This window comes from Alexandromys fortis, unplaced genomic scaffold (genome assembly GCF_014885135.2).
Source record: "Alexandromys fortis isolate MF-2015 unplaced genomic scaffold, M_Fortis_MF-2015_v1.1 scaffold_10, whole genome shotgun sequence".
In the NCBI taxonomy this organism is placed as follows: Eukaryota; Metazoa; Chordata; class Mammalia; order Rodentia; family Cricetidae; genus Alexandromys; species Alexandromys fortis.
Window position 1 is genome coordinate 8651901 of NW_026067895.1, and position 26307 is coordinate 8678207.

At 40.1% G+C, this 26307-nt stretch overlaps 1 protein-coding gene across 1 annotated transcript in view; it reads left to right on the forward strand.

Moving 5' to 3' along the window:
- Window positions 1-534: 534 nt before the first annotated feature.
- The window catches only part of Ptar1 (protein prenyltransferase alpha subunit repeat containing 1), a 47013-nt gene continuing 21240 nt past the window's right edge, over window positions 535-26307 (forward strand). The window contains exons 1-5 of the mRNA XM_050159070.1: window positions 535-932; window positions 10145-10314; window positions 18197-18263; window positions 20923-21027; window positions 22667-22880. Of these exons, the coding sequence (XP_050015027.1) occupies window positions 847-932; window positions 10145-10314; window positions 18197-18263; window positions 20923-21027; window positions 22667-22880 (642 nt within the window). The 5' untranslated portion in view covers window positions 535-846. The remainder of the gene's footprint in view (window positions 933-10144; window positions 10315-18196; window positions 18264-20922; window positions 21028-22666; window positions 22881-26307) is intronic.

Consider the following 26307-nt stretch of genomic DNA (forward strand, 5'->3'; position numbering starts at 1 on the left):
AAATATTTTTAAAAAGATACAAACTTCAAGTATGGGAAGAAGTGGCTTGGAACGGAAGGAGGAAGAGGATGAGGAACAACTACCACCACCAGTGGGCGGCAGTCAGATTTTTGTGCTCAGAAGAGACTAAAACACACCCTGATATATAAACATTTAATCACAACATTTTAAAATCCACATGGAACAGAGCGATCCTGTAAGTTATTTATTTATACGTTATACTCCAAATTAACTCAGCCATCACCAAATACCTCAGAAACAAATTGCCAGGGCCTTGCTTATTTATGTATGTATTTATTTATTTATACTCCTAATTAACTCAGCCATCATCAAACATTGTGTAAATCAAGAAAAGTTTATATATTTTTTAAAACGGATCTGGAGGGTAATTTTTTTTTTTTTTTTTTTTTTTTTTTTTTTTTTTTTTTTTTTTTTGCTTAATGAATTACAACGCTCTAACTAAAAGGGTTACTTTAAATTTCAGAAACACAAGAGGCACAGGGGTGCACAGGGGTGCAAAAGGAGGTCAGTAACAGGCCTCCTCCCGGGGTGGGCTGGCATGGTCCTGTGGTCCGGAGGTCGCTCGGAAAAGGCCCCCCTGGCCCACGCCTGCTCGGGGAGGTGCGGGAGGGACCCTCCTTCCTCCACGCCAAGCGCACCAAAATTTAATCACAGTCAAGGAGCAGATGGTGCCCAACTCAGCAGCGAGGCGGCCCTCCCTGACCCGGAAGTGCTCAGCGGCCTCGGAGAGGACGCGCCTGAGCCGGCGCGCGCGCGCGCCCCCGCGGAACTCCCGCCGGCGGCTGGGCTCTCCCGGAGGCGCGCCGGATCGCGGCGGCCGCCAACATGGCCGAGACGAGCGAGGAGGTGGCGGTGCTGGTGCAGAGGGTGGTGAAGGACATCACCAACGCTTTCCGCAGGAACCCGCACATGTGAGTCGCGCGTCCTGAGCCGCCGGGGTCGTCGGGGGCGGGCCGGTGCCGCGCTCTAGTCCACTCGCGGCTGCCGCTCGGGCCCCACGCGCGCTTCCGACAGGCGGAGCGCGGCTGGGACTGTCGCGCCGGGCCGGCTGGCCGTTACCAGGACGCGTGGCGGGCCGGTGTTGGGAAGCGACCTCCGACAGCCACGTCGGAGCGTGGAGTTTCCTGCCCTGCCGGGCGCGTCCTGGGAGTTGTGACAACTCTTCTCCCGGCCGCCCTCCGCCTGGGCGCGCTTGCTCCGCGGGCCACCGCTGTGGGTCTCTGTGCCTTGCAGTCGGCTCTCGGTGGCATCCCCCGCGAGACTCTAGAGGGTCACCCACCCCATCAGACTCCCCGCAGCCCCCTTTCAGGTTACTGAAGTTGACTGGGAGCTGCTTTTGACTTTTCCCCTCACTTGTCACAAAATTGCAAAGCTAGTCAGATGTAACAATTTTTGAAGGTGACCTGGGTGGATCTCTCCTAAAGCTGTTGCAAACTGGATACTTTTTATCAGAAGCGCGTTGGAAGTTACAGACGAGCATCTTTTGGCATTCTTCCCCAGAACTGTTGCCCTCTCTAAGTTCACTGAAGGACTGACATCTATTCTCCTCCCTTTCCGTTTACTTGTTATTCTCTAGGAAGACACTCTGAAGATTTTATTCTTTATAGCACTTTGCCTTCAACGAATGAGAAGAAAACCACGAAAGAGTTACCCTCATCACAGAAGAATCAGAAAGAAGCAAGAGTGTAGTCCATTTCCCCTCCCCTCTCTCCTGGGGAAACAAACATGGGAGTCTAGTTTTGTATTATTTTTTTCTTTGAGTCTACAATTTATTTTTAATATTCTTTATCTTTTTTAACTAGAGCACATGGATTATTTTTAAACACTTCTGCCTCCTTCGCTTTTCCGACTAAATGAAAGGCCAAACCTACATTTTAACAAACTGTCCTTTTTCCTCCAAGGTAGTGTTCATAAAGAATTTAGCCGTCCTCGGACGGCCTGCTCCCTTGTGGCAATTAGGGGCTTAAAACTGTACTTCACTAAAGACAAAAGACTGCTGGCCTTAAAAACATACCTGCCAGCTCTGACAGTTCCTGAGTCTTCTTCCTCTCCTCTTTTGACTATTGACTTTTTTCAGAATGAATGTTTGGAGTGATTTCCTGGCAGTAGCCATAGTGGCTACTGGGCCTTTTAAAGAATGCTTTGAAGTCTTGTGTGTCAGTCTTTGAGGCCCTTTTTGAGAATTCCAGCCACAGTGTGAAGAGACATCCTTAAAAAAAAAAAAAAAAAAAAAAAAAAGTTGGGCAAATGAAAGGTTTATTTTTCATCATTGTTTTTTTTTCTTTTCTTCCAAATGAAATTATAGCAAAGGTTAGAGGTCCAATACAGTAAATCACTCCAGTTTCTCATCTTTGAGGTAGACTAAAATTATATTTGGCAAAACTAAGATTAGGCTAATGGGTTAGGCAGGTTGACTCGGTGCCGTATGGAGCAAGTGTCTGTTTTTCTGGATCACATTTACCAGAACTCTTAAAGGGCCCCTTCTTCATATTTTTACTCTGCAGTCTCATTAATATATACTGTATCAAAACTTATCATTATTTGTAAATATTTGGGTCATTTGAGATAAGGAAGTTTAAGCTAAGTTAGGCACCTGAAATAATGAGTTATGTAAACTGTGAACATTTAAATAGCTCAATTCATTATTTAGCATTTTCAGCAGCTGTATTTCAGTACGCATTCCCTACGGTAGAAGTGTCTTCTAGCTATCATCTTTTAAAATGTCTTGTATGTTGGACCTTTCAGAAGTGCCCGTATGTCTTTACTCAGTCTGGCCTTTTCAGACTCAGAAAAGCTGTTGGTCTACTTTTTAAATAACCGGTGTCTGTCTTTAAGTTAGCATCTAATAACAATATTTACAGAAGTTTTTCATTATTTGCCTTTCATTTTCCCCTTTCCTCCAGTGTGAGATATATTGCTCATTTATTTGTTAACATCTACTTCTGTGAATATATTGATTTGGTTTCTGTAGAATATCTACCTGAAGCAATCAAAGGTTCAATAAGAACTAAGAATGATGTTTCTATCAGGTATGGATTGGTTTTCCCCTGGCTCCGCGTCTTCTTAGTTTGTAGGGCTAATGAGAATTCAAAGCGCTGGAGTTAACCTTGGCTCCTCCACTCCTGGCCAGAACACTTTGCAAAATGGAAAACACAATACAGATATTGTTTTGTAGGAGACCGGGAATCCTATTGGGTTCCCTGCAATTAGTGGTTTGACCCAGAAATATTTATTACCATGAGGTATAGACTGTGCCTTAATGTGAAAGACAGCTATCTGCTGTACAGCCTAATTAGGCCATCAGGTTAATAGTCTCTTATTCAGCAAATTGATTTGTTTTATTGAATATGTTGATTTGAGGAGCAGTAGGTACCATATTCACTGTATGAGACAAGAAGTACAAATATAGTTTGCACTGAAGCCAAATTTCTGGTGCGATTGAGCTGTGCATCTGCTATATTAGCCATGTGTAGCTGTGGGACACTTGGAGTGTACTTACTGTGAATGAGAACTGAACTTTTGATTTCAAGCATAATTATACTCATAATAAGTGAGTACTATGTTGTGTAGTGTGGTCTTAGTGGACACCTAAGACCTAACCTACATGAACAGTAAATTAACTCTACACCATAGTTCTTAGTGAAAGTGTGTTTTGGAAGAGAAGAGAGACTGGGTGTGTCCTAGGGGAGGGAGCTTTTAACGCGAACGTCAATGTCTAGGTAGGACTTACTGTATCAGGAGAAACTGGGAGCAATACATTGATCAAAAGCAGCAAGGTGTGATTGAAAAGATTCCACAGGAACGGGTTATAGAAGTCCTTGACCGTAGGGCCTAAGTGTGGAATTCATGTGTACAGCAAAAGAACACTCCCATTTGACAGGCAAAATGCTAGTCTGGGGATAACTGTATAGGGAGCTGAGCATATAGATTAGTGCACAGTTGAGAAAGGATTCCTTAATGGAATTTCAGACCAGTCAACATACACTTATGAAAGGAGACAGAAAGGGTAGGAGTGACATGAACAGTGATGCCCAGAGACTTTATTTGGATTACAGGGTCTCAGATAGAGACACAAGGAAGGATGCCCATCTCATCAGTAGGGAGGCCCCACAGAAAACTGTTAGGTCAGGGAATAATATTGAAACACAGTTTAAAGTTGCCTACAGGTGGCAGAATATGAAACCACAGAATATAATGGTCTTATACATGTGTTTTACACATTTAAATGATAGTGTAGTTATTTTTTAAATTTTGTTTAGAATTTGAGGCCTGGATTTGAACCTTGTCATTTGCTAATTTGATATACTTAGATAAGTCTGTCTTATCTATAAAGTGAGGCAAAGATTTCTTTTTTACTGTAAATTATTGTGTAAACACAGAATGTGTCATGCAATAAACAATAAATGTCAGTTCCTGTTTCCTAAATAATGTCAGTAATAGTTTCAGTAGTACAGAAAGTAATCTTTAAAATTAGTGAGGAAGCCTATTAGATCTCTGAAACATCTTCAATATCAGTCAAGTTTTAATTATTAATATGCAAGTGTCAGTTTCTGTGGGTATTTTTCTTTTGGGTGATTTTAGAAAGAATTTCAGCATATAAAACAAAAATAGCTATTCAGTAAAGATGTTTATAAGATTTCCTGAATCTGGGCCATTTTCTGTTCAGTTGTAACACTGTACAGAGTTCATGTTTAGTATTGGGGAAAATGCATCCTGCTTAGAAGCAGAAAAGTAAGCTGTAGATGACAGTTGTTGTTTCTGCAGCATACAGACAAGAGAAGCTGCTGCACATTGACATCCTGGACTCCATTGGCTGTCCACTGTGAAGTGAGACCCCAAACACCTGCAGTATCCTGTGTGTGACCTGCAGTGAAGGTGCTGATCCATCCCATGTTGTCCGTGGAGTAGTCCCTCAAGGCACCTACATTGAGCCTTGTTGTACCTGTTTGAGAAGATTAAAACTTTTGCTGCTCCTGACCTCAGTTTCTTCGGAAACTCCTCAATCTGATCGTGCACAGAATATTTACCTGAGCAAATGGTTAAATACAGGACTCTAAGTTTCTAGAAACTTAAAATTATGGGGAGAGGAGTTTTGTGGTAGTGAAAGACGCAGAAGCGCCTCATAAGGCTTTTTCAGGAGGAATAATTGGAAATTATCTGATGCTTATAGTCATTTATAGTCATTTGAAATGTCAATCATGTAGGAGAGCTTAAATGTTAACGTCTAGGTTTTGTCAAAAGTCTGTGTACGATGTGATTTCCCTTTTTAAAAATACTTGAGAAGGGCAAAAGACATGTACTCAAACATTATTACAGATTCAGCCTTTTAGTTTTATTTTGCCTGCGTTTTCTACATTTTGGGTATGAAATTGTAATTTAAGATGGAGACCCAGATTCTTAAGATAGCTGCTAGTAATGCCAACTTCCAGTAATCCCCTGAAGCTCAGTGCACCTCAACTGATAAAAGGAGAGATGCAAGGAGAATGAGCTTCCTCCTCTCATTTAAAAATGATTTAGAATTCTAAATTGCCTAAAAAAATTAGACAGTAATCTAAAGGAATAGAAGCAAACCTAAATTGAAACATTCTGTTGTTCTGAAGCTTATGGACCACATATCTCTAAAGAAAATGCTGTGATTTTGTAGAAGTAACAAAATACTGTATCTTAGGGTCAGATAACTTGAACAAAGGATTAAATTTTTCTTCTCAGCCCTCTATCACCCACTAACCAGGAAGCTTGACATTGATGACCTCAGGCTGCTAAATGAATTGATAACCTTTATGTATGCCGAGCACTTCATAGTTTGCCACATTCTTCACCTTTGGTTTTCATAACAAGCAAGAAGATATTATATGTCTATATTTCTGATGAGCGGTCCAGAGGTAAATAACCTGACACATCACACTGGCCATTGGTGGTAGAAGAGAGACTAGCTAGTCAGGGGCTGTTATCAAGGGCTTTTGTCTCTACAGTACTGTGTCTTTTCATTCTTTTTTTTCTTCAAAGGTTTACATCCTTATGACTCTTTCATTCTCTTTACGTGGAAATAGGTGTCAAGTTTCACTGTATACAATTTGAAAGCTGAGTACACTCTGGCCCATTTTCTTTACTAGAGATGAAATAGAGTCTACCTGTTTTCTGATGGGGAGAGGTCTGCCGAGGCTAAAGTTGCATGTTAGATGACCTGTGCTGTTCCCAGTACAGTGTATTACAAAGAGCAGAGGTGATATTCTCCTGGAATGACCTTTGAAAGCTGTGTAAATGTCACTGAGGAGCAAGGATGACCATTCATTCAAATGCAGTTACTGAGCACTGCTGTCCCCAAGGCCCTTTGTTTTTTGAAAGTTTCTTGGAAGGGTAGCCTGCCACAGTAGTGTGTGTGTGTGTTTAATTTTATAGATGACTTTGTCCTATAATTTAGGCACTAAATTAGTACTTGGACATTTTATATCTAGTACAACTATAGTGAGCAAAACTTGTTTTTAACATTGTGAGTTTTAAAATCTTCCCAAACTGTATATCTGGAAGCTGGGATTCTTTTATTCTTGCTAATGTAACATGTTTTTAGCTTCTAGAATTCCTTGAAGTGTTACAAGTAGTTATTAGATCTCAGAGAACACAATCTCTTGAGTAAATTGAGGGGTTGCTTTTTTCATTTGGTTTTGCTAATTTTAGGTTATTCGTTTTTTGTTTGTTTGTTTGAGACAGGATCTCACTGTATAGCCCTGGCTGGCCTGGAATGTACTATGTAGACCAGGCTGGCCTTGAACTCACAGAGATCCTCCTGCCTCTGCCTCTCAAGTGCTGGGATTGAATGAGTTATTTTTCTGTTCTTAGGTTATTTCCTAAAGTGTTCAACTTCATATAGGCATGCTTTGAAAACTTGAGTATTGATGAGGTGCTCTCTCAGGATTTTCCCCACAGAGCATCCTTGGAACCAAGTGTGGAACCAAGTCCAAGATGTGGACATCCCACAGAGAAACTCTTAGAAGTCTAACTAAAAGTATGCAGTATATTCTGTAACTTTTTCTATGGTGATGGCACTAGTGTAGCACATCTGTATTAACAGAGACCTCTGAATCTACCTGAGCGTGGTGTTTGTAGACCCTAGAGTCTTCTGGAGCTGTGATTACTTTGCAAGGAATTTTAGTGCTTTGTTTATTAACAGATCCCTGAGTCACTAACAAAGTGGTCAGTAGAAACTGGGCTGCCTCTGAGCTGGCCAGTGGAGAGGCTGATCTGGGTGGGTCTGTTTTAGATATATGTTTTTAACAGAAGAGGACTTTCTTACAATCTGCGATTAAACAGGCTTGTCCCATTTTTATATCAGACTTCTGTCTTCTTGCCAAAAGAATTCTAAGGACTTAAAAGGCATTGTCACAAATAAATTCTGAAGATCAACTTTTTGTTTATCTTTTCAATTTATATTGGCAGGGGAAGGGAGACAGCATCCATCTCGTGTAGTTCCCACTTGATATATAGCCCTGTATGATTTTGATTCCAGTTATGTTACTTTTACACCCCACCCCCTTCTCCCCAGACAGGGTTTCTCTGTGTAGCTCTGTCTATCCTAAAGATCATAGACCAGGCTAGCCTCGAACTCAGAGATCTAACCATCTGCTTCTGCTTCCCATGCCATCCCTGCTTCTGCCTTTCAAGTATGGAGATTGCAGGTGTGTGCCTTTGGGGCAGATTGAGGTGGTGCTTGGGGTCAAATCCAGGGCTTCGAGAATGCTGTGCAAGCACTCTACTGGTGTAGGAAGTCCTTCTGTTTATGTGTTGCTTTTATTGGTTAATCAGTAAAGAAACTGCTTGGCCTGATAGGGCAGAACTTAGTTAGGCAGAGAGGACAGAACTGAATGCTGGGAGGAAGAAAGCAGAGTGAGACAGCTGCCATGGAGCCACCAGAATCAGACATGCTGAATCTTTCTCAGTAAGCCACTGCTATGTGGCAATATACAGATTAATAGAAATGGGTTAAATAAGATGTGAGAGTTAGCAAATAAGAGGCTAGAGATAATGGGCCAGGCAGTGATTTAAGTAATACATTTTCTGTGTGGTTATTTCAGGTGTAAGCTAGCCAGCCGGGCGTCCGAGACTAAAAGCAGGGCCCCCACTCTCCTTGCAACACTCTACCTATTGAGCTGAATCTTCAGCCCTGTTCTTTTTTGTGAAGAAGAGATGTGGGACTAGAAAGATGATTCAGTGGTCACACATGTTTGCTGCTCTTTCTTTCAAAAGACAGTTCAGTTACCAACATTCATGTCATATCCAATGGCTCACAACCACCTCTACTCCAGCTCTAGGGGATCTGGTATTTTCTACTTCTTGGGGTACCACCATATGCAATCTTTTTTACAAAATGAATAGGCAAATTCTAAAGATAACTTCTTAAAAAAATCTCTCTCTCTCCTCTCTCTCTCTCTCTCCGTGTGTGTGTGTGTGTGTGTGTGTGTGTGTGTGTGTGTGTGGTGGTACTCACATGTGTTTTTGGATGTGGGAGCATAGAAACCAGATAAGAACATTGGTTATTCAGATTTGTTATTTTTCAGCTTATTCTTGTGAAAAAAGGTCTTTCACTGAACCTAGCACTTTATTTTTGGCTAGTATGACTGACCAGAATTTCTGGCAATTCTCCTGTCTTTGCCCCCAACAGCACTGGGATTTCAGTCAACTGTGGCCACAGCTGGGCTGTACATGGGCACTGGGGATACTAGCTCATCCTCAGGCCTCTAATTCAGGCATTCTACTTTCAGAGCCTTCTTTCCAGCACTCTGTTATTGTTAGAGCCAAGATCAGAAGGTGTTTATTAATCAAGTCTCTGTTTTTAGTGCAGATTTTCAAGTTAAGGTGGATTGACTGACCACATTCTGAAATATATTTTGCATTTTGATATTTTTATCATAAGGATGGGTTTTTTAAAATTTGGCAATATATAGAGGGTAAGTGAGCCAAAAAATTCATAGGCAAACTTACATTTATTAATAATTTGTTTCTCTATGCTGAGATATGTAAAATATACTTTCCTAAACAATTGTTCTTTTTGTTTATAAAATAAACAACAGTGGTAATTTTATAAAATAAAAAAGAATAATTTGTTTCTATTCCACATTTATTATTATAGCAAGCAAATATAAACACATTGATTTGCATTCTTAAAATAATTCTATAAAAATACAATTCTTCCTCATTTATTACCTTTGTTTCTCAAGAAAAATTCTTGATGTCTTTCCAAGGGAAATTTAATGTATCTAATACGTATTTTAAAGAAATTATATAAAAGGCTTTTTCATTATGTGCATTTTGTTTAGTCCCCATATTCTTGGCAGGTAGATCAGTATGTGCAGACCTGCATCATTACTTAGCCGTTACCACGCTGCTGAGCTGTGCTTTCTTTGCCTGCATCAAACCCTTAAATGATTGATTGTTTCCTGTCTAGCTGCAGTGTTGTGCTTAGGATAGGGTAACTGCAGGGTCGGGTAGCAGTATGTGCTTTACAATGCTGAAAGGTGCTTTCAGATTACCATCTAAATACAAGCTGAACTTTGACCCCTGCCTGTAAGGAGGCTTGCAGTGTACCTTTTCTCTGTACTTCTGCTGTTATCAGCAAACTACATTTTAAAAAATTATTTTTTGTTGCTACAATTCCAGTATATGAGCTTAGTTATTACCCCTCCCCGCAAGACAGGGTTTCTCTGTGCGGTCCTAGCTGTCCTGGAACTTGCTTTGTAGACCAGGCCAGCCTTGAACTTCCAGAGATACACCTGTCTCTGCCTCTGCTCCCTAGGGCTGGGATTAGAGGCATGTGCACTACCACACCCACCTAAAATTAAACTTTTAATTTTTTTGTTATTTTTGTTGTTGTTATTGTTTAGAGACAGGGTATCTCTGGTAACAGCTCTGACTGCCCTGGAATCTCACTCTGTAGATCAGGCTGGCCTTGAACTCACAGAGATCCACCTGCCTCGGGAATGCTAGGATTAAAGGTGTGTGTCACCACCACCCTCATAGTTATATTTTTAAAAAGAAATGTATGGGTTTTTTTAAATACCTTGAGAAATTATAAAAAATATAAAAAAAGTCAGTATTATCTTCAGTTTCTTTTTATATCTTACATATTTAGAGATGAAATTGGCCTGATCCCATGTCCTGAAGCAAGATATAACCGGAGTCCCATAGTCCTGGTCGAGAACAAACTTGGTGTGGAGAGCTGGTGTGTCAAGTTCTTGTTACCATATGTCCACAACAAGCTCCTTTTGTACAGAACAAGAAAGCAATGGCTGAACAAAGATGGTGAGTATGAACCTGTCTTCCTCCTCTGGGAGGAGCCCTGGCCTGGGGTTTGGCATTCCTGGACTCTGGTTTTCACTCTCCTCTGCACTGCCTGAGTAGGTGTTCAGCCTCTGTCAAATGAGAAGCTTAGCCTTGATTATTAGTGTTCCTGTTTGTAACCACAAGGATTAAAATGGAAGTGTCTCAGGCAAGCAACCTGCTGCAGCCACAGCAGATTTATGTGTTAGCATCCTGAGGTCATTTGTAAGATTTTATTTAAGGATGGCATCCTATAATTAAAATAAAAAAAAGTTTGAGCATCACCAAAGAGTTTTCTAGTTCTTATAACTACTTGATTTCTGACCCCTTACCTTAGCATTTTGTGGACAGCGGAACGTTTTTTCTGTGGCAGTTCAAAGGAGACAGGCTGCTCCTGGTAGCTGAGTGTGAGCCCATCTGTGGCTCTGCTGTTTCACTGAATCCCAGTTGCGATCAGGCCTTCTGGATCTTAGTGCCAAAATGAGAAAGTGAAAACTCAGAAAGGAAGGAAAGCCTTGGCCTTTGCTTCTCCCGTTGCCCTGCGGCAACTCTTTAGAGTACTGGTAGTCCCTAACAGCCATCCCACCTGGGCTAAATCTTTAGCCAGCGGTTCCTCAAGTCCAGCTCTGGCTGCACAAATTCTCCTTAGCCTTTCAGACTCACCTCGGCTCTCATTTCTGGGCAGTGCTCACCTAAGACCATGTTCTCTTCTGCTTTTGTAAAGCCCTTTCTTCCCCTCGTGTAGCACCATCTGCCGAAGGGCCAGTGCGCCTGCCTGGAGGGGGTTTTCAGCAAGACCTTACTTTCTAGACCATTTCAGCAGCTCAGTAGTCAATACCAAGGAGCTGCTCTTACCAGAAGCTGCCCTGAGGACCATGGGCAGAAAAGGTGAATAGCACATTTCCTTTAGCTAATAAATTTCAAGTTGAGTGCCAGAAAGCCTCTTTAGGAGACGCGTGCCATCAGCTGTATCATGTCGGAGTTCCCTGAGTTTTTATCACTATTGTCCTTAAAAGACTGTCCAAATAGGTCAATAGTACCTTTTCCTGTGTGGACCCTTGTCATAGTTTGATGGAGTTTTGAATTTCTGTCCTTATTTGAAAAATCAGTTGGCCTCAGTTTTAAGTTTCCACATAGCAACAGTAGCCTACAGTTTTCTTAACTGGGCAGGAGGACTGTTGTCTACTGTAACCTCTTCATGCACGTCAGACATGAGAATAGTGTCGCCTGCAAGTGATCACTGTTTTGCTGTGTTTGTGACACTCATTTGACTCCTACAACCATTTGTATTTGTAGTATGTAATCTTTATTCCAGCCACAATCTACACCTTTCCTTTCTCAGACTTCATTGCCTGATACTCCCTTATTTTGCTTTGTGTTGTGCTCATCAGCCTGGTTGCCAGCATTAGCAAACTGAATTCACACTCATGCCCCAGGAGGCCTTTCTGTCTATTTCAGGAAGCAGTGGATCTCTGCATTCTGTGGAAGTCCTTTGCTTGGGTGACTTTCATAGTGCTCACTTACCATAGAGTACTGTAGTTTGTTATTTAAACATTTTTTCCTGATAGATTGGGGGTCACTGAGAACAGGGATTATGGCTCTTACTCAGTACTTTCAAGTGCCAAAGTGTCCCTTGTCGGATTAGCAAGAATTCTTAGCTTAGTCCACCATTCAGGGTCTGTATACTCTTTAAATAGCTTTAACTTAAGCTGTTTCTTATATGCTATTGAGTATATTTTGGAAGGAAAGTAGTTTATTATCTTGAATTTATTTAATTTTAGATGCACAGAAACCATTCTCTGTCAGAGTTGTAAAACCTGGACTATTACTAGAATAGAGTCCAGCTAAGAACGTTGAACCCCTGACTTTGGTAGAGTCTGTATGTACTTTTCTTGTTCCAGTTGGAATTTAGCTACTTCCCTGTATATGATGTACCCATATTAATTTTATGCTTGTGAGATGGGGGTAGATTAGTCATACATTGGAATGTGTGTAGTAAGCATGTATTTACTGGCATATGTTTTGTATCTCAAGAGAGACCTCTTTGATTCCAAGAGTCTGCAGGACATTCAGTAGCTCATAGCTTCTGGGGAAGGCATAGAGGAAATGGCCTGCAGTCGGTGACATTTAGAGAGTGAAATCATTACAGTCAACTGTTACTGACGCATGTTTATCTTTAGAGCTTGGTTCATCCTTCCTGTATAGGACAAAGCCTTTGCCAAAAGTGTGCTAGCATCTGCTTTGCTGGGAGACAGACCTGAAAAGCCAGAGCATCAGCAGTCTGAGGTTAAATTACTTAATCTCTTTCTTCCTTTCTTCTTCCTGAAACGGAGTGCCGACTGACACCTCAAGATTTTCTTGTGGATCTGATTCTTGCATTTGTAGCCTAGTTACTTTGTCTTGGTTGGCCCATTCCTGCTTCTTACATTATACCACCCCTCCTCACTTCTTGGCCTAGAGCTTGACTTCTGAATCAGGAAAGATGAGCAGTTTGTGAAGAGGAGAAAACCCGGTTTAATGACAGCTGTCCAGGCTGCTGGTGTCTTACATCCCAAAATTCTTATATGCTGCTAGGTATCCCTCTGCACAGTGGTCACTGCTCTGCTTAGATTCCTTCACTTCCTACTAGGTGTCCACTCTTAGCACTTGTGGAACTGACTAGGATGTGCAAACTTCATAATGAAAATTAACATTCAGAATTTAATGTTCGCCGTATGTCAGATAACCTGACAGTTCATGCTTTTAATCATTTAACGCTTCTGTGAGGTAGTTCTATTGTGAACCTCATTTATAATGAGAAAACACTAACGCACAATGTAGAAGGAGACTGCTCTTTCATTTCCCTGCTGCCCAAGCCCAAATAATCACAGAAACTATATTAATTACAACACTTTGGTCTATTAGCTCAGGCTTCTGATTAACTAACTCTTACATCTTAAATTAACACATTTCTATTAATCTGTGTATCACCACGAGTCTGTGGCTTACCAATGGTAAAGTTCTGGTGTCCTTCTCCTTCAGCAGCTACAAGTCATCTCCTTGACTCCACCTACTCTCTTCCTCTGTATCTCTTCCAGCCTGGCTATATTCTGTCCTGCCATAGGCTAAAGCAACTTCATTATTAACCAATGGTATTAAAACATATTCACAGCATACAGAGGGGAATCCTACATCATCTCCCATTTTCTGTCTAAATAAAAGGGAAAGTTTTAACTTTAACATAGTAAAATTACATAAAATAAATGTCAATCAAGGATTACAGTTACAATATTTAATCTATTTGTATTTGGCAAATTAAGGAAAACACTCTATCATCTATTTTATCTTTGTGAGTCTAAAATTTTATATCTAATTTATCCTTTAGCATAACTAAGGAAAACTATAATTATAGATATCTAGTCTTCAACTCCACCAAAGACTCCATAAGGATATAATATTACCTAAGTAAACAGCAAGTGCATTGTAAGCAACTTCCAAAGTTCTGGAATTGACAGAGACATCTCACTTCTTGGACAGACAATTAAAAAAATCTTCTGTAACATTAGGGCATCCATCTTCAGCCTATAGGTCCATTGTATTCTGCAGATTTTTCCATGAAGCAGGAAATTTGAAGATCTGTTCTGCTTTGTAATGACAAAGTTCATCAGTTGCTTTCTTCTGTGTCCTGCAGAATGTCCAGCAGTTTCTTTCATGAAACTGGAACTCTGAAGGACTGTCTTACCTTTAGGCAAGTTCAGCTGTCATTGCTGTGGGTCCTGCATGTCTAGTTCATGTAGAATATCATCATGCAGTCCAGGCAAGAGGAGTTTCTTGCCCAGATGGCTAGCAAACTCCATAAGGAGCCTCTTCGATGCCCATCATCCTCTTGAAGTAATTGGTACTGCCAGAAGCAGAGATGTCTCATTATTGAGATAAGCCTAAATTCTTAAAACTTTTTAAATGCCATATTCTGTAGGTCTTTGGGGTGCTGAAGATTATCTGTCTAACTGAAATATATCTCTATATATTTAGAAAACCTAACTAATATAATTAAAGGTTTGGTTATTACAGATGACTATTAATTTGTATTTATTAACTGTATATTGCAGTTTTAAATGAGCTGCACAAACACAGTACCTTAAACAAGAGCAGAAATACATATACAATGTAGCAAAATTGACCTTAAATTTACATTAATAGATCAACATCCATATCAATGCAATATATTCATATCTGCCTTTAAATGAAAACAAACATTTATAAACAATCATTTTGGGAATTTGGGCATAGTTTTCTCCAAACTGCTTCATGCTGTTCATTGGGTGAAGTATTTTTAGGATATATGGAGACCTTTCAGGGAGGTCTTGTTTCTTCAAACCACATTAGCCTGGAAGGAATTCACAGGTTCTCATCTTCTGTGTACACAAAAGTAGAACCTCTTTTCTAAAGCAACATACCCTTAGACTTAAATTTTGAAGTCAAGATACCTTTATGTTGGTTTAACTTAGCAGCCCCCAGAAACAAACGTCTCTCTGCAGTCAAAAAATTCAAAGAAAACACAAAAATATGCATAATCCAGATGCTCTGTGGATTTTCCATCTTTATGTGGCTTATTTTTCCTTACTCCTTTAATCTATGGCTTTTTCTGCTTTAATTGGTATTTTATATTATTTGTAGTCTTTTTAAAGACTTTAATTCTTTTTATAACTGTCTTTACTTTTTTTCCTCTCCCTCCTAAGCTTATGTACATTTTTAAACACATTTTGTCTTGTTTAGAGGTTTTTTATGTTGAATTTGTCCTACTATGTATCAAAAATCCTTTTTTAACAAGGAGCGTTTTAAGATGGTAAGCAGTGTGGTTGTGGCAGCCCTGGTTGCTGGCTCCACCTCTTTTGGTCTTTCAATATGGCCGAGGTACATTTACTACCAGCTTTGGGACTGCTGGGTAGGAGCTGTGTTCACCACCTCAACTCTGGGAAGCACTGTGCAGCACATAAACCCTTTTGGTCTGAGTAAAAGCTAAATCTGCCATGCAGCATGCTACATGGCCTGGAAATGTCTCCGTGAATGGCAGCAGGAATCCACCATGCTTTCCTTCCTGTGCACAGCCTAACGTACACAATCCAGGTGTGGGTGCTGTGCCGCAGGCATGCTCTCAGCTACTTCCCTTCTAACCCCGAGCAGGCATACAAGCACCCAGATGCGAAGTGTGTGGCTGGCCATGCAGGTTAGCCCCAAACATATGGGGCTACCTTTCGTAGCCATTCGTAGAAGAATTTCGTAGCCATTCATAAACCATTTCGTAGAAGAAGACTGCTCTTTTGTTTCCTGACTGCCCAGACCTGAATAATCACACAGAAACTATATTAATTGCATCACTGTTTGGCCTATTAGCTCAGGATTCTTATTAACTAACTCTTAATCTTAAATTAACTTATTTCTATTAATCTGTGTGTTGCCACAAGGCTATGCCTTACCAGTGGTAAGGTTCTGGCATCTATCTTTTTGAGCACAATGAGACTGATTTACTTGGGTGTTTGTTTTACCCAGAACTCCCAGGAAGTGGTAAAGCAGGGCTGTGATCCTAGCACCTGCTGTCTCTAGTAAAGGAAGCACTACAGTGGTGAGCCTTCTTCCATAGCCTCTCATGGATGTGTGGGGACCAGTATTGAATGTGTGTGTTTATTAGCTCTGCCTGTGCTACTGCACAGAGGCTTCTGTCTCACTTTAGGGAGAAGAGGGGGAGAGTTGCATTAAACATACAAACAGATACAACTCTCATTGTATATTTTCTGTACTGTAGAAGGACACAGGGATCAAGAGCCAGTTTACTTAGGGAGCTTTTGGGACAATCGCTGACATCAAAGACCCCGCAGCTTCCTTTTCACATATAACCCTTCCCATGTGCTCTAAGTCTGTTCTGGGGTGGGCACTGACGACTCTTCTGAGGGTAGGAATAGAGCCAGTTTCAGTGGACAGCAATTGCCTCTTTGTGCTGTACTTGTGCTGTGCTCCATAGCGTCTCAGAGCATGCTGTGTTGACATCACACTCTCCACAGTGCTGTACCTTTACCACTGCACTCATAATCCCCCTGGGCACACTAGGAAGAATTAGTCATAGCTTCTTAGGAAGGCCCCGGGTGGTATATGCCCTTTGTTTGCCCTTTCCAGCAAGAAGATAATCTTATGAAGGGTAAGATGAGGTCTTATTAGAATTATATCAGTTCCTTAAGTCCTGGGACTGTTTAATCCTTGCTCATTGTTGATACTTAGAACTTTTGTGGAATTAAGTGAGTAGTGATGTTGAATATTATATTAGTTTCCTTGGCAAACATTAAATTAGTGCCAAAAGCTATTAAAAAACAAAAAAAGGATATGAATTAGATTGTTTTTTATATCACAGCAAGCTTGAACATAGGAACTTGCAGTAGGAAAATGTGGGTCAGAAGTCAGTGTGTGTAGTTCCTGCTTTTCAGTTTTTGAATGTTCAAAGTTATCCATAGCAGTAGAATCATAAATGCTGAACAAATGCTAATCTTATGTCGTAATAGAATAGTAGTTAACTGGACCATTTTTAAGTGTATACATAAGATAGCTATGTGTTTTCTCTTATGTTTAAAGTTTATCTTGTATTAAGTACTTCATATGCTTCATTTATCTCTATAGCCAGACATTTTATTTACAGTATAATTGATATGATCAAAATGTCAGGTATTAACCTTGTGACATACTAGTTGGTTAAAACTCTAGTTCTCAGGACTGGAAAGATGCCTCAGTGGTTAAGAGCACAGACCACTCTTCCACAGGACCTGGGTTTGATTCCCTGCACCCACATGGTGACTCATAACTGTGTAACTCCAGTTCCAGGGTATCTGATGACCAATTCTGGCCTCTGCAGGCACCAGGCACACAAGTGGCGCACAGATGTAATACAGACAAAGCGTCCATATACATAAAATAAAAATAATCTTTAGAAAGCCTGAAAGTTTCATTTTCCTGCTGTAAAGTTGAACAGAAATGGCTTACATCTATGAGAATGCATGAACTAATGTGAACAGAGCATTTAGTATTATACTGCTTCCACCAGTGCCGCAGAAGGTGTAACCACAACTTCTATATTGTATTCACGTGGTATTTAATACCACTGGTGCCATTACCTACTTTAGCAATGTGTCTCTAGATCAGTAATAGCAATTCTAAAATTGTCTCCAATTTTACTAACAAGAAAGTATCCAGATTTCATCAATTTTTAAAAGCAGGTTTATTGAGTTTATTTGTATCCATGTTTGGTGAATATGAATAGCCTAGACTCAATAAAGTAAAAATAGTAAAAATAGTAAAGAAAAATGAAGACTGAAGTAGAACTTATATGGCATTTATAATACATATGATGTATTTTCTGGAAAATAGAACAGTCTTTAAAAACAATTAGTGTACTTTTATCATTGCTGTTGCTATGTAAAATGTGTAGAAGAAAAGGAATTTTTTGCAGCAGAATGTAAATTGGATTATGGGTGATTTTTCTCTCCTATTTTCTGAAAACTTCTTAGTTAGTGCTCGAGACATTAATAGAATTATGAATGGTGATTTCAAAATTATTTTTTAATGCAAATTAGATTACTGTCAGATTTTCTAAAAGAATGGAGGATAAATTATTCTCTGTGGGCACACTGTAAAGTTGTTAACTTGAAATAATTGTACAGATCCCAAATAGAAGAAAATCCTGAGGATAACAGCCCCACCACTGCCGCCTTAGGAGAGCATGTTTGTTATTAAAGTTAATACGGCCTGGATACAGGTTGTAACGAGAGTGGACAAGGACCCTGGAAGAAAGTAGGCTTTGACAGGTAAAACTGTGTTCCTAACGTGGCTCTCTTTATTTTAGAATTGATAGATGTCACCTGCACCCTGCTACTTCTCAACCCAGACTTCACCACCGCATGGAATGTGAGGTATGCCATGTTCTTCAGTGGTAAGGTGAAGCTTCCCCAGACTTCTGAAGGTGTAGAGCCCTGTGACCTTGTTAGCTACTTGGAAATGAAATATAAACCATAGCATCCAGTGTTTGCTTCTTATACAGATTCTTTATAATATCTCCATGACAGTTCTAACACATGTACTGTACCTTATAACTATCTTTTATGCAAGCATTTTTCCCTAAAATATAGATTGTCCTGCTGAATTACAATATACTGTTGGATACCTGCTTTGTTTTCTTCCCTTATGTGGAGATTACAGGTATTTTGTATGATTGATTGAACTACTAGGCATTGCTTGAGAGTTGAGCTCCACTGGAGTGAAGGGAGGTACATGGGATAAGGATTTAAGGCCCAGGCCTGTGGTCTTCATTTACCCATAACCATTTGATGCTATGAGACAGCCACTTAAATGTCTGACATTCAGGGCAGAAGAATGATTGCATGTGATTAACTCAGACAAGAACTTTTTTATTGAAGAGTTTTTTGTTTTGCTTTGTTTTTCAGTTAAATGACCCAAATGTGTATATGAGCTCCAATCAGCTGGTATTCATTAGACTAAAACAGGTTCTTTTGAAGGAAAGTAGGGTGTGGATGATAAGGAAAAGTGAAGTCTGTTGAATGTTCTATTTTAAAATTTCCACAGGATAGGGCCATACAAATTATAATTCTTTATCACTAGAGATGATTTAAATCATATTTTGCTTAACTTTCTGTGTGTTTTAAACAAGGTCCTATTGTACTGAATTTTGTATTTATAATTGATTTTTAAGAATTTTGGTAACTTCCACATAGACATGTTTTTGAGATGGCTATGATTAATAGTGATGGTTCTGAAGCTCTGAGCATTTTTTACACCTCTCTGGACTTCAGTCATCACGTCCGTTGAATTAGGATATTTGATTGAGCCATATGAAACTGTCTGGTCCCTAGTAAAAGGAACTGGGCTTACTGGAGAAACGGCTGAGTCAAAGGCCAAGGCAGGAGTCTACAAAATGGGCCTAGAGCATCTGAGAGCGAGAATGTAAGGAAAGAACCTTTAAAATTAAAATGCAGTTGGAGCTGTTGAAGGGTACAAGGACCAACTGAGAGAACCTCTGGAAGTAGAAACTGGAATAGCATTCAGTCCTCTCTGTTTTACCCTGGGAAGATGCATTCCAAGGCCCTGTGGCTTCAGACCTGTGGAGTGTCTGCTCACTGTAGATAGCATGACACACTGGACAGAGGATTCGCATCCCAAATCATGTAACGTGAGATTTCATCAGATGCCCAGAGCTACTTGTCATTTAAGATTTAGAAATTGTTTCTGGAATTTTCCATTTAAAATGTTCAAACCATGGTTAATTGTTGTCTTAGTTAGGTTTTTATTGCTGCTATAAAACACCATGACTCAAATCAGGTCAGAGAGGACAGCATTATTTCAGCTTAGAAGTCTCTCTCAGTCGTCACTGAAGGCAGTCAGGGCAAGAACTCAAGGAAGGAGCTTGGAGGCAGGGACTGAAGCACAAGAAATGGAAGAACACTGCTTACTGGCTTGCTTCCCATGGCTTGCTCAGCCTTTCTTACTCAGGACCAGGATAGCACAGCCCACAGTAGACTGGGCCCTCCCATAGCAATCATTAGTCAAGAAAAAAAAAGTCTTGCCCATAGGCCAATTTTATGGTGGCTTTTTCTCAGATAAGATACCTCTTCCCAGATGATCCTAGCTTTTGCCAAGTTGACAAAAACTGACCAGCATGATAATAAACTGTGGCAATGGTTGGTTTTGTGTCTCTGGGACAAGAACTGGGGATTTGCATATCTATTGAGTTACAGATGGTGTCAGTGTGATGCTGTGAAACACATAACCCCAAGCCCCACCATTCCAGCAGTCCTTCCCTCCCCAGCACCAAGATTGCAGATACCTACTGTGGTGCCTGGTTTTTGTTGTTGTGGTGGTGGGGTGTTTGTTTGTTTTATTTTAAAACAATCTCTTCTCATTTTACATACCAATACCAGTTTTTACCCCCTGCCCTGCACCTTCCTCCCACCCAACCCTGCAGAGTGGGTAAGGCTTCCCATGTTCCCATGGGGAGTCAACAAAGTCTTTGAGGCAGGACCAAGGCCCTCCCCCCTATTTCTAGGCTCTGAGCAAGGTACCCCTCCAAAAAGAATGGGCTTCAGAAACCCAGTTCAGGCACTAGGAGTAAAGTCCTGGTCCCATTGCCAGTGTCCCCACAGACTTCCCCAGCCATACAACTGCCACCCACATTCAGGGGGCCTAGTTTGGTCCTATGTAAGTTCCCCTGTCAGTCTGGAGTTAGTGAGCTCCCACAAGCTCAGGTCAGGTGTTTCTGTGGGTATCCCCATCACGGTCTTCACCCCTTTGCTCACATGATCACTCCTCCCTCTCTCCAACTGTACCCTGGGAGCCCAGCCCAGAGCTCTGCTGTGGCACCTGTTTTTATGTGACTTCTGGGGATCCAGCTCAAGCCCTCCCACTTACGTAGCAAGCACTTTGCTGGCTGAACTGTTCCCTAAGCCTCTCTTTTTTGTTATCCATTCTTTAATAATTCTTAGTGATTAACCATGAGATTTTATTAAAAGAATAAAAATGATTGACTAGAAAATTAATACTTTTTTTCTTTTGTTACAGGAAAGAGCTCATCCTTTCTGGCACTTTAAGTCCAATTAAGGATCTACATCTGGGAAAATTGGCCTTAACTAAGTTTCCTAAGAGTCCAGAGACATGGATTCACAGGTATAATTGATAGGTAGTTTTGTATCCCTGTTCAGTATTCAAGATCACAGCTTATGAAACACTGTTGTGTTTATTCAGAATTTGAATTCTAAAGTCACATTACTTACACTTGATTCTAAGAATGATTAGTTGTTACCTGAGTGTCCATGGTACCAAGTTTGAGTTTTCACATTATAAAACATGAGCAATAATTATACTTGAGCCATAGAATTTGTAGTTCAGTGCTCCTAAAGAGTGGTATACAAGCCCTACTACAATGCCCTGTACATAGTAATTGCTCAGTAACGTCTGTTTCTACCCATCTGTAGCAGTTTCGGAAATTGTATTTAGATGCTTAACTATAATACATGGTCTTGTGTTCCTAGTTTAAAAAAAAAAAACAAACTAAATTTTAAAGGAGGTTAAGGGTAATTGAGGTGATTGGTGTATGGGCTAAGTGAAAAACTATTAAAATCATAATGCAAGGAGCATTTTTAGGGTGAGAACCTGAGACAGTGAGGATACAGCTCCAAAATCTGGAAATTCTTACTGGAAAGCAGGCTTGTCTGAAATCTCTCGTAACTCTGCTTCCTTGACTAAATGCAGTGGTGTAGCCTACTGCCGTGGTGTCATAGGAAGTTACTCTCAGGAAGGTTGTCCTAATTACGCTTCTAACATTTCTCAATTGTGAACATTGTTGGGGTCCTAGGCGGGCTTAAGGTGTCATGACTGTAACCTTGCTTTTGGCTACTATTGTAAGTTTGCTTTTAACAAACCATGGTCAGTTGTATTTTCTTCCTTACCAGAAACTGGCATGGTTTTCCCCAGAAAGCCGCTGGTTTTGAGGTGGTGGTGGGGGCTGATGCCAGTAGGCTGATAGTAAATACGCATCTCAGTATTGAGGGTCTGTGATTTAGAAACAAACGTGTTTTGTTGTGAAACTTCATTGTTTAAAAATAAAATGAATTTTCATACTCATTTTTTTGTACCTTTGGGTTAGAAATTTCTTAGTTTGAAAGTATGTCCATAAAAATACAAACTGATTAGAAATCCTTTCTGTTGCTTTTGACTGAAATGTATGCAAATTATACATAGATGAAAGGAGAGTCTGTGACTGAGGACATTTAAACCTGATGCTTCAATGTCTTTTCTTTCCTTCTACATTTTATGCTGTAATATCAAAATTCTGCTTAGTGGAAGCTATCAGAATGAAACTTTGTTTGCAACAAATGTGGATGAGGCATGCACATATAATTTAAGATACAAGTCTGCTCCCTCGTGCCATAATCCACGGCCTGCCCTGCACCTAACCCACCACACACGCACGTAGACTGCTCCCTGTAGATTTCCTGGCCAAGGAGATTTGGAAAGTTGTCATTTTGGAGCTAATGACCTCATTTTGATAGATTTGAAAGTTTTAGAAAAGTTTCTCTTTCCTTTTTGTCATTTTCATGTCCCTTCTGACTCGTATTCCTAAGCTGAATTGTATTCCTGAACACAGTAGTAGCAGGTCCCTTGACATCCCCATACCTGAGCTTATAGATAACTATTATTTTGCATCTCTGTATGTGGAAACTAAGAACAAGGAAAATGAATTGCTTTCCTCTCTCACTTGTATTCTTTCCTCCTCTTTTCTCTTTCCCCCATGCCATATTAACAGGCGCTGGGTGCTACAGCAGTTAAGTCAGGAAACTTCCTTGCCTTCTTCTGTGGCCAAAGGCAACTTAGGAACAGTTCCTGCAGAGAGGACACAGCGAATACTACAGGAAGAAATGGAAGTCTGTGGTGAGGCAGCAGGACGATATCCCAGCAACTATAATGCCTGGTCCCATCGCATCTGGGTTTTACAGAATGTGGCCAAGCTGGATCTCAAGGTAGGACTGTTATTCTTTCCCCGTGGCTAGCCCTGACAATCCACCCTTTATTTTTTTTTTTCTAAACAATCCACTCTTTAGATCTTTGTAGTAATTTATCCCTGAAAGTCATGTTCCAGCAGCCCCAGAGGATCAAAAAAGTTTTGTTTTCCAGAGAAATCCTCATAATTACAGAAGGGTTTACATTCCCCACTGGTGGAGCTTAGGATGCTGGTAAGGGAAATACACTGCTAGACCAAAGGCATGCAGAGCCAACTCATTAAGATTATTAAACTGCTTATAATTGAAATTATTCATGATGTTCTCTAGATACATGTCAATAAGGTAAATTTACAGGCATTCTTTATATCCTTCACTTTTAGAAAGGAAAGGAGAGAGCAGGGATAGACTTGGCAGAACTGTAACTCACCTTGGGATTGCAAAGCTGCTCCCCAGGCCTGTGATGTCAGAATGACAGTAGGATCTGCACACAAGGTCTTTCCATAGGTTCAGCATGGCTCTCACAGCCTATCTTTTCTTTTCTTTTTCTTTAGAAATGGGGAGGGGGAGTATTTTTTCAGAGTATTTTGAGGCTTAGCCTTCACCCCAGTTGAATCAGTTGGGACATGTAGTGCTCATCTGTCAGAGGGATAGGCTGGTAGCCCCCCAAGTTCCTTTCTCTGTTACAAAATTATCGCCATTTTTCCTTTACTGTTTATGGTATTAGGATTCCATAAGAATATTTGGTGCTGTTCTGAAAGCACCAGGGTTGAGGCAATGAGAAGAGGTGAAGTTGAAGGTCAGCGGGCCCAGTGGTGACTTAGGTTCCCAGAGAGCCTCCTGCAGTTGTGACCCACAGCAGTGTCCTCTTCTCTTCCCAGTTCCTCTTACCTCCTTGTGTCCTAGTGAGAAATCCTCCAGGGTAAATACAGTTGTCACTTACAGGGAGATTCAAGCCAACTCTTATAGAGAAGTAGACCCCTCCTTTTCTGTTCACACAGCAGAGTTTCGGGGGCGGGGTCCCCAAAGGAGTCGGCAGAGCAGAGGCTTAGAGTCAGATCAGCCTGAGTTCCTATGTGAGCCCTACATGGAAAGTAACTCTTTGAGATTTTATTTTTAAAATAAGGGCTCTATTGTCTGCCTTGAGGCCACTATGAGGATTGCCTGAGTTACTATGCTGTGAGTACTGGTTCAGAGGTGGGGGGACTTTTTAAGAGGAAAGTAGATAAAATGGGCTAGCATTATTTCAAGGGTAGAAAGTTGAAAATAGTATCTTAAAGTGCAAGATATCCAGTACTGGCAAGAAGATGACACTGAACTCTGTAAGTCTTAATAAAAGGCAACGGGGTCACATTTAGATTTTAAAGTAGGTAGAGTCATGGTAGTTGTGTTTCTGGACATCATCGTAAAGAAACAGTAGCGGAGATAATGGATATGGTATGGTAATTAAAGGTGCTACTCAGTGATCATACAGACCTAATTTTTATTCTAACTGTTCTACCAATTTGCTATGTAGCCTCAAGGAAGCTACCCAGCCTCTCTAACCACATGTCCCTGCCTATGAAAGGAATATGATGGTAATTCCTCAGCAGCTGCCCTGCAGGTTGTCCGGTGGAGTGATGTACATTGAATAGGAGGATCCACATAGAGTGGTAGTCACCGTGTTCTTCCCTATTACACAGTAAACACTGCTGTTAAATATGAAAGCATTTATAATTGTCCATCACAAGATGGAGTATTTTAGTCTACTTAAGTTCATACTTTATTAGATTATTTAAGCAAAAATGTTTACAGTAGGTTATTGGCATAAAAGTAAATATAGTGTAGACTTTACACAGTTTTAGGACGTTGGCATTTAAAGAAACAAAAATACTTTTGAGTGGTTGGACAGAGTCTGGAATGTAATTAATGTTTCCCAGGTGTTCATCTGTACACATAGTGTTGTTATGGTTTGGTTTTTTGTTTCTTTGTTTTTAGTAAATAATAGTGATTTGGTCTGAAGATAAGTTAGAGAGTAACATGATTAATGGTGCTATGGGATAGAAACATGATGTTTTACTTTATGTTTTATGTTTCTGTGCTTAAATAAACACTTGTGTGTTTAATAATTTTAAAAATATTTTTGAAGGGGAATAGAATAGTATAGATGAACAACATTTATTGTGACTAGGCAATTAAAAGTTGATTTTCATTTAACTGAAAAAATATAGATGTACAAATGTCTGATAAAGACACAAAAGACATTTGACATCATTAACAAAGGAAAAATGCACATCATAGCCACGATGAGTAAAACACTGCTTCTTACTAACTAGAATGGTAATAGTAAAGGCAGATAGTAGCAAATGTCTGAGCATAGGAGAAGGGGCCCATAATATAGCTAGTAGGAATGTAATCTAGGGCCATCACTTTGGAAAACATCTTAACATGAGAGAGAGAAAACCATAGGGTTGCTGTATATAGGAGGGGCCAGGTAGAGTTAAAACCAGTAGATTGTATTCTTGGAGGAAAAGAATGGCTATTAATGCTCCCACTGCCCTGTTATGGAAAATTTGAGGCATGTTCATACTAAATCCTGAGTGAGAACGTTCATTGCCTCAAACTATTAACTATTCAAATATGAGAAAAGGAAAATCAAAGGTGACGCCTTGATAAAATGCACTGTTGACCATAATAATGGAATGAGATACTGGAATGCTGTGTGATGTAGATGAATCTCAAAACAATTAAAAGTAATCAGATTCCAAATCATACCATATCATTCCATTGTCCTACTAAGTTCAGATGGCCAAAGATTATTGAGTGCCTGAGACTAGGAAGTGAATCCCCATTTATGCAGGGGCATGTATGTAAAAGCATTTGAAATTAGCAATAATATCTACATAGTTCTGAATATACTAAAAATATTGATTTATTTATCAATTTCAAAGCTTGGTTTTGAAGTTGATTAGAAAACACCTAAGAAATTAAACAGACACTATATCATTATATATTTAACTATGTTGAATAATTAAAACATAGAAAATATTTTTATCAAAAGCATAGAGGAAATTTTTCCTAATACTAAGTTTCTTAACATGCCTATAAAGGTACAAGAAGCTTGTAGAACACCAAATATATTGGACCAAAAAAAGAAAGTCCCCCCAACCACCACATAATAATCAAACACTAAACATACAGAACAAAGAAACACTATTAAAAGCTGCAAAGTAAAAAGGCCAAGTAACATATAAAGGCAGAACTATTAGAATTACACCTGATTTCTCAGTGGAGACTTTAAAGCCAGAAGGACCTGGACATAATATCCTGCAATGTTGTAATAAAGAGGTGGCTTGTTCATTTCCCGGTTGCCTGGCAGCTCAGACCTGAAATAATCACACGGAAACTATATTATTTAAATCACTGCTTGGTCCATTAGATCTAGCTTCTTATTTGCTAACTCTTACAT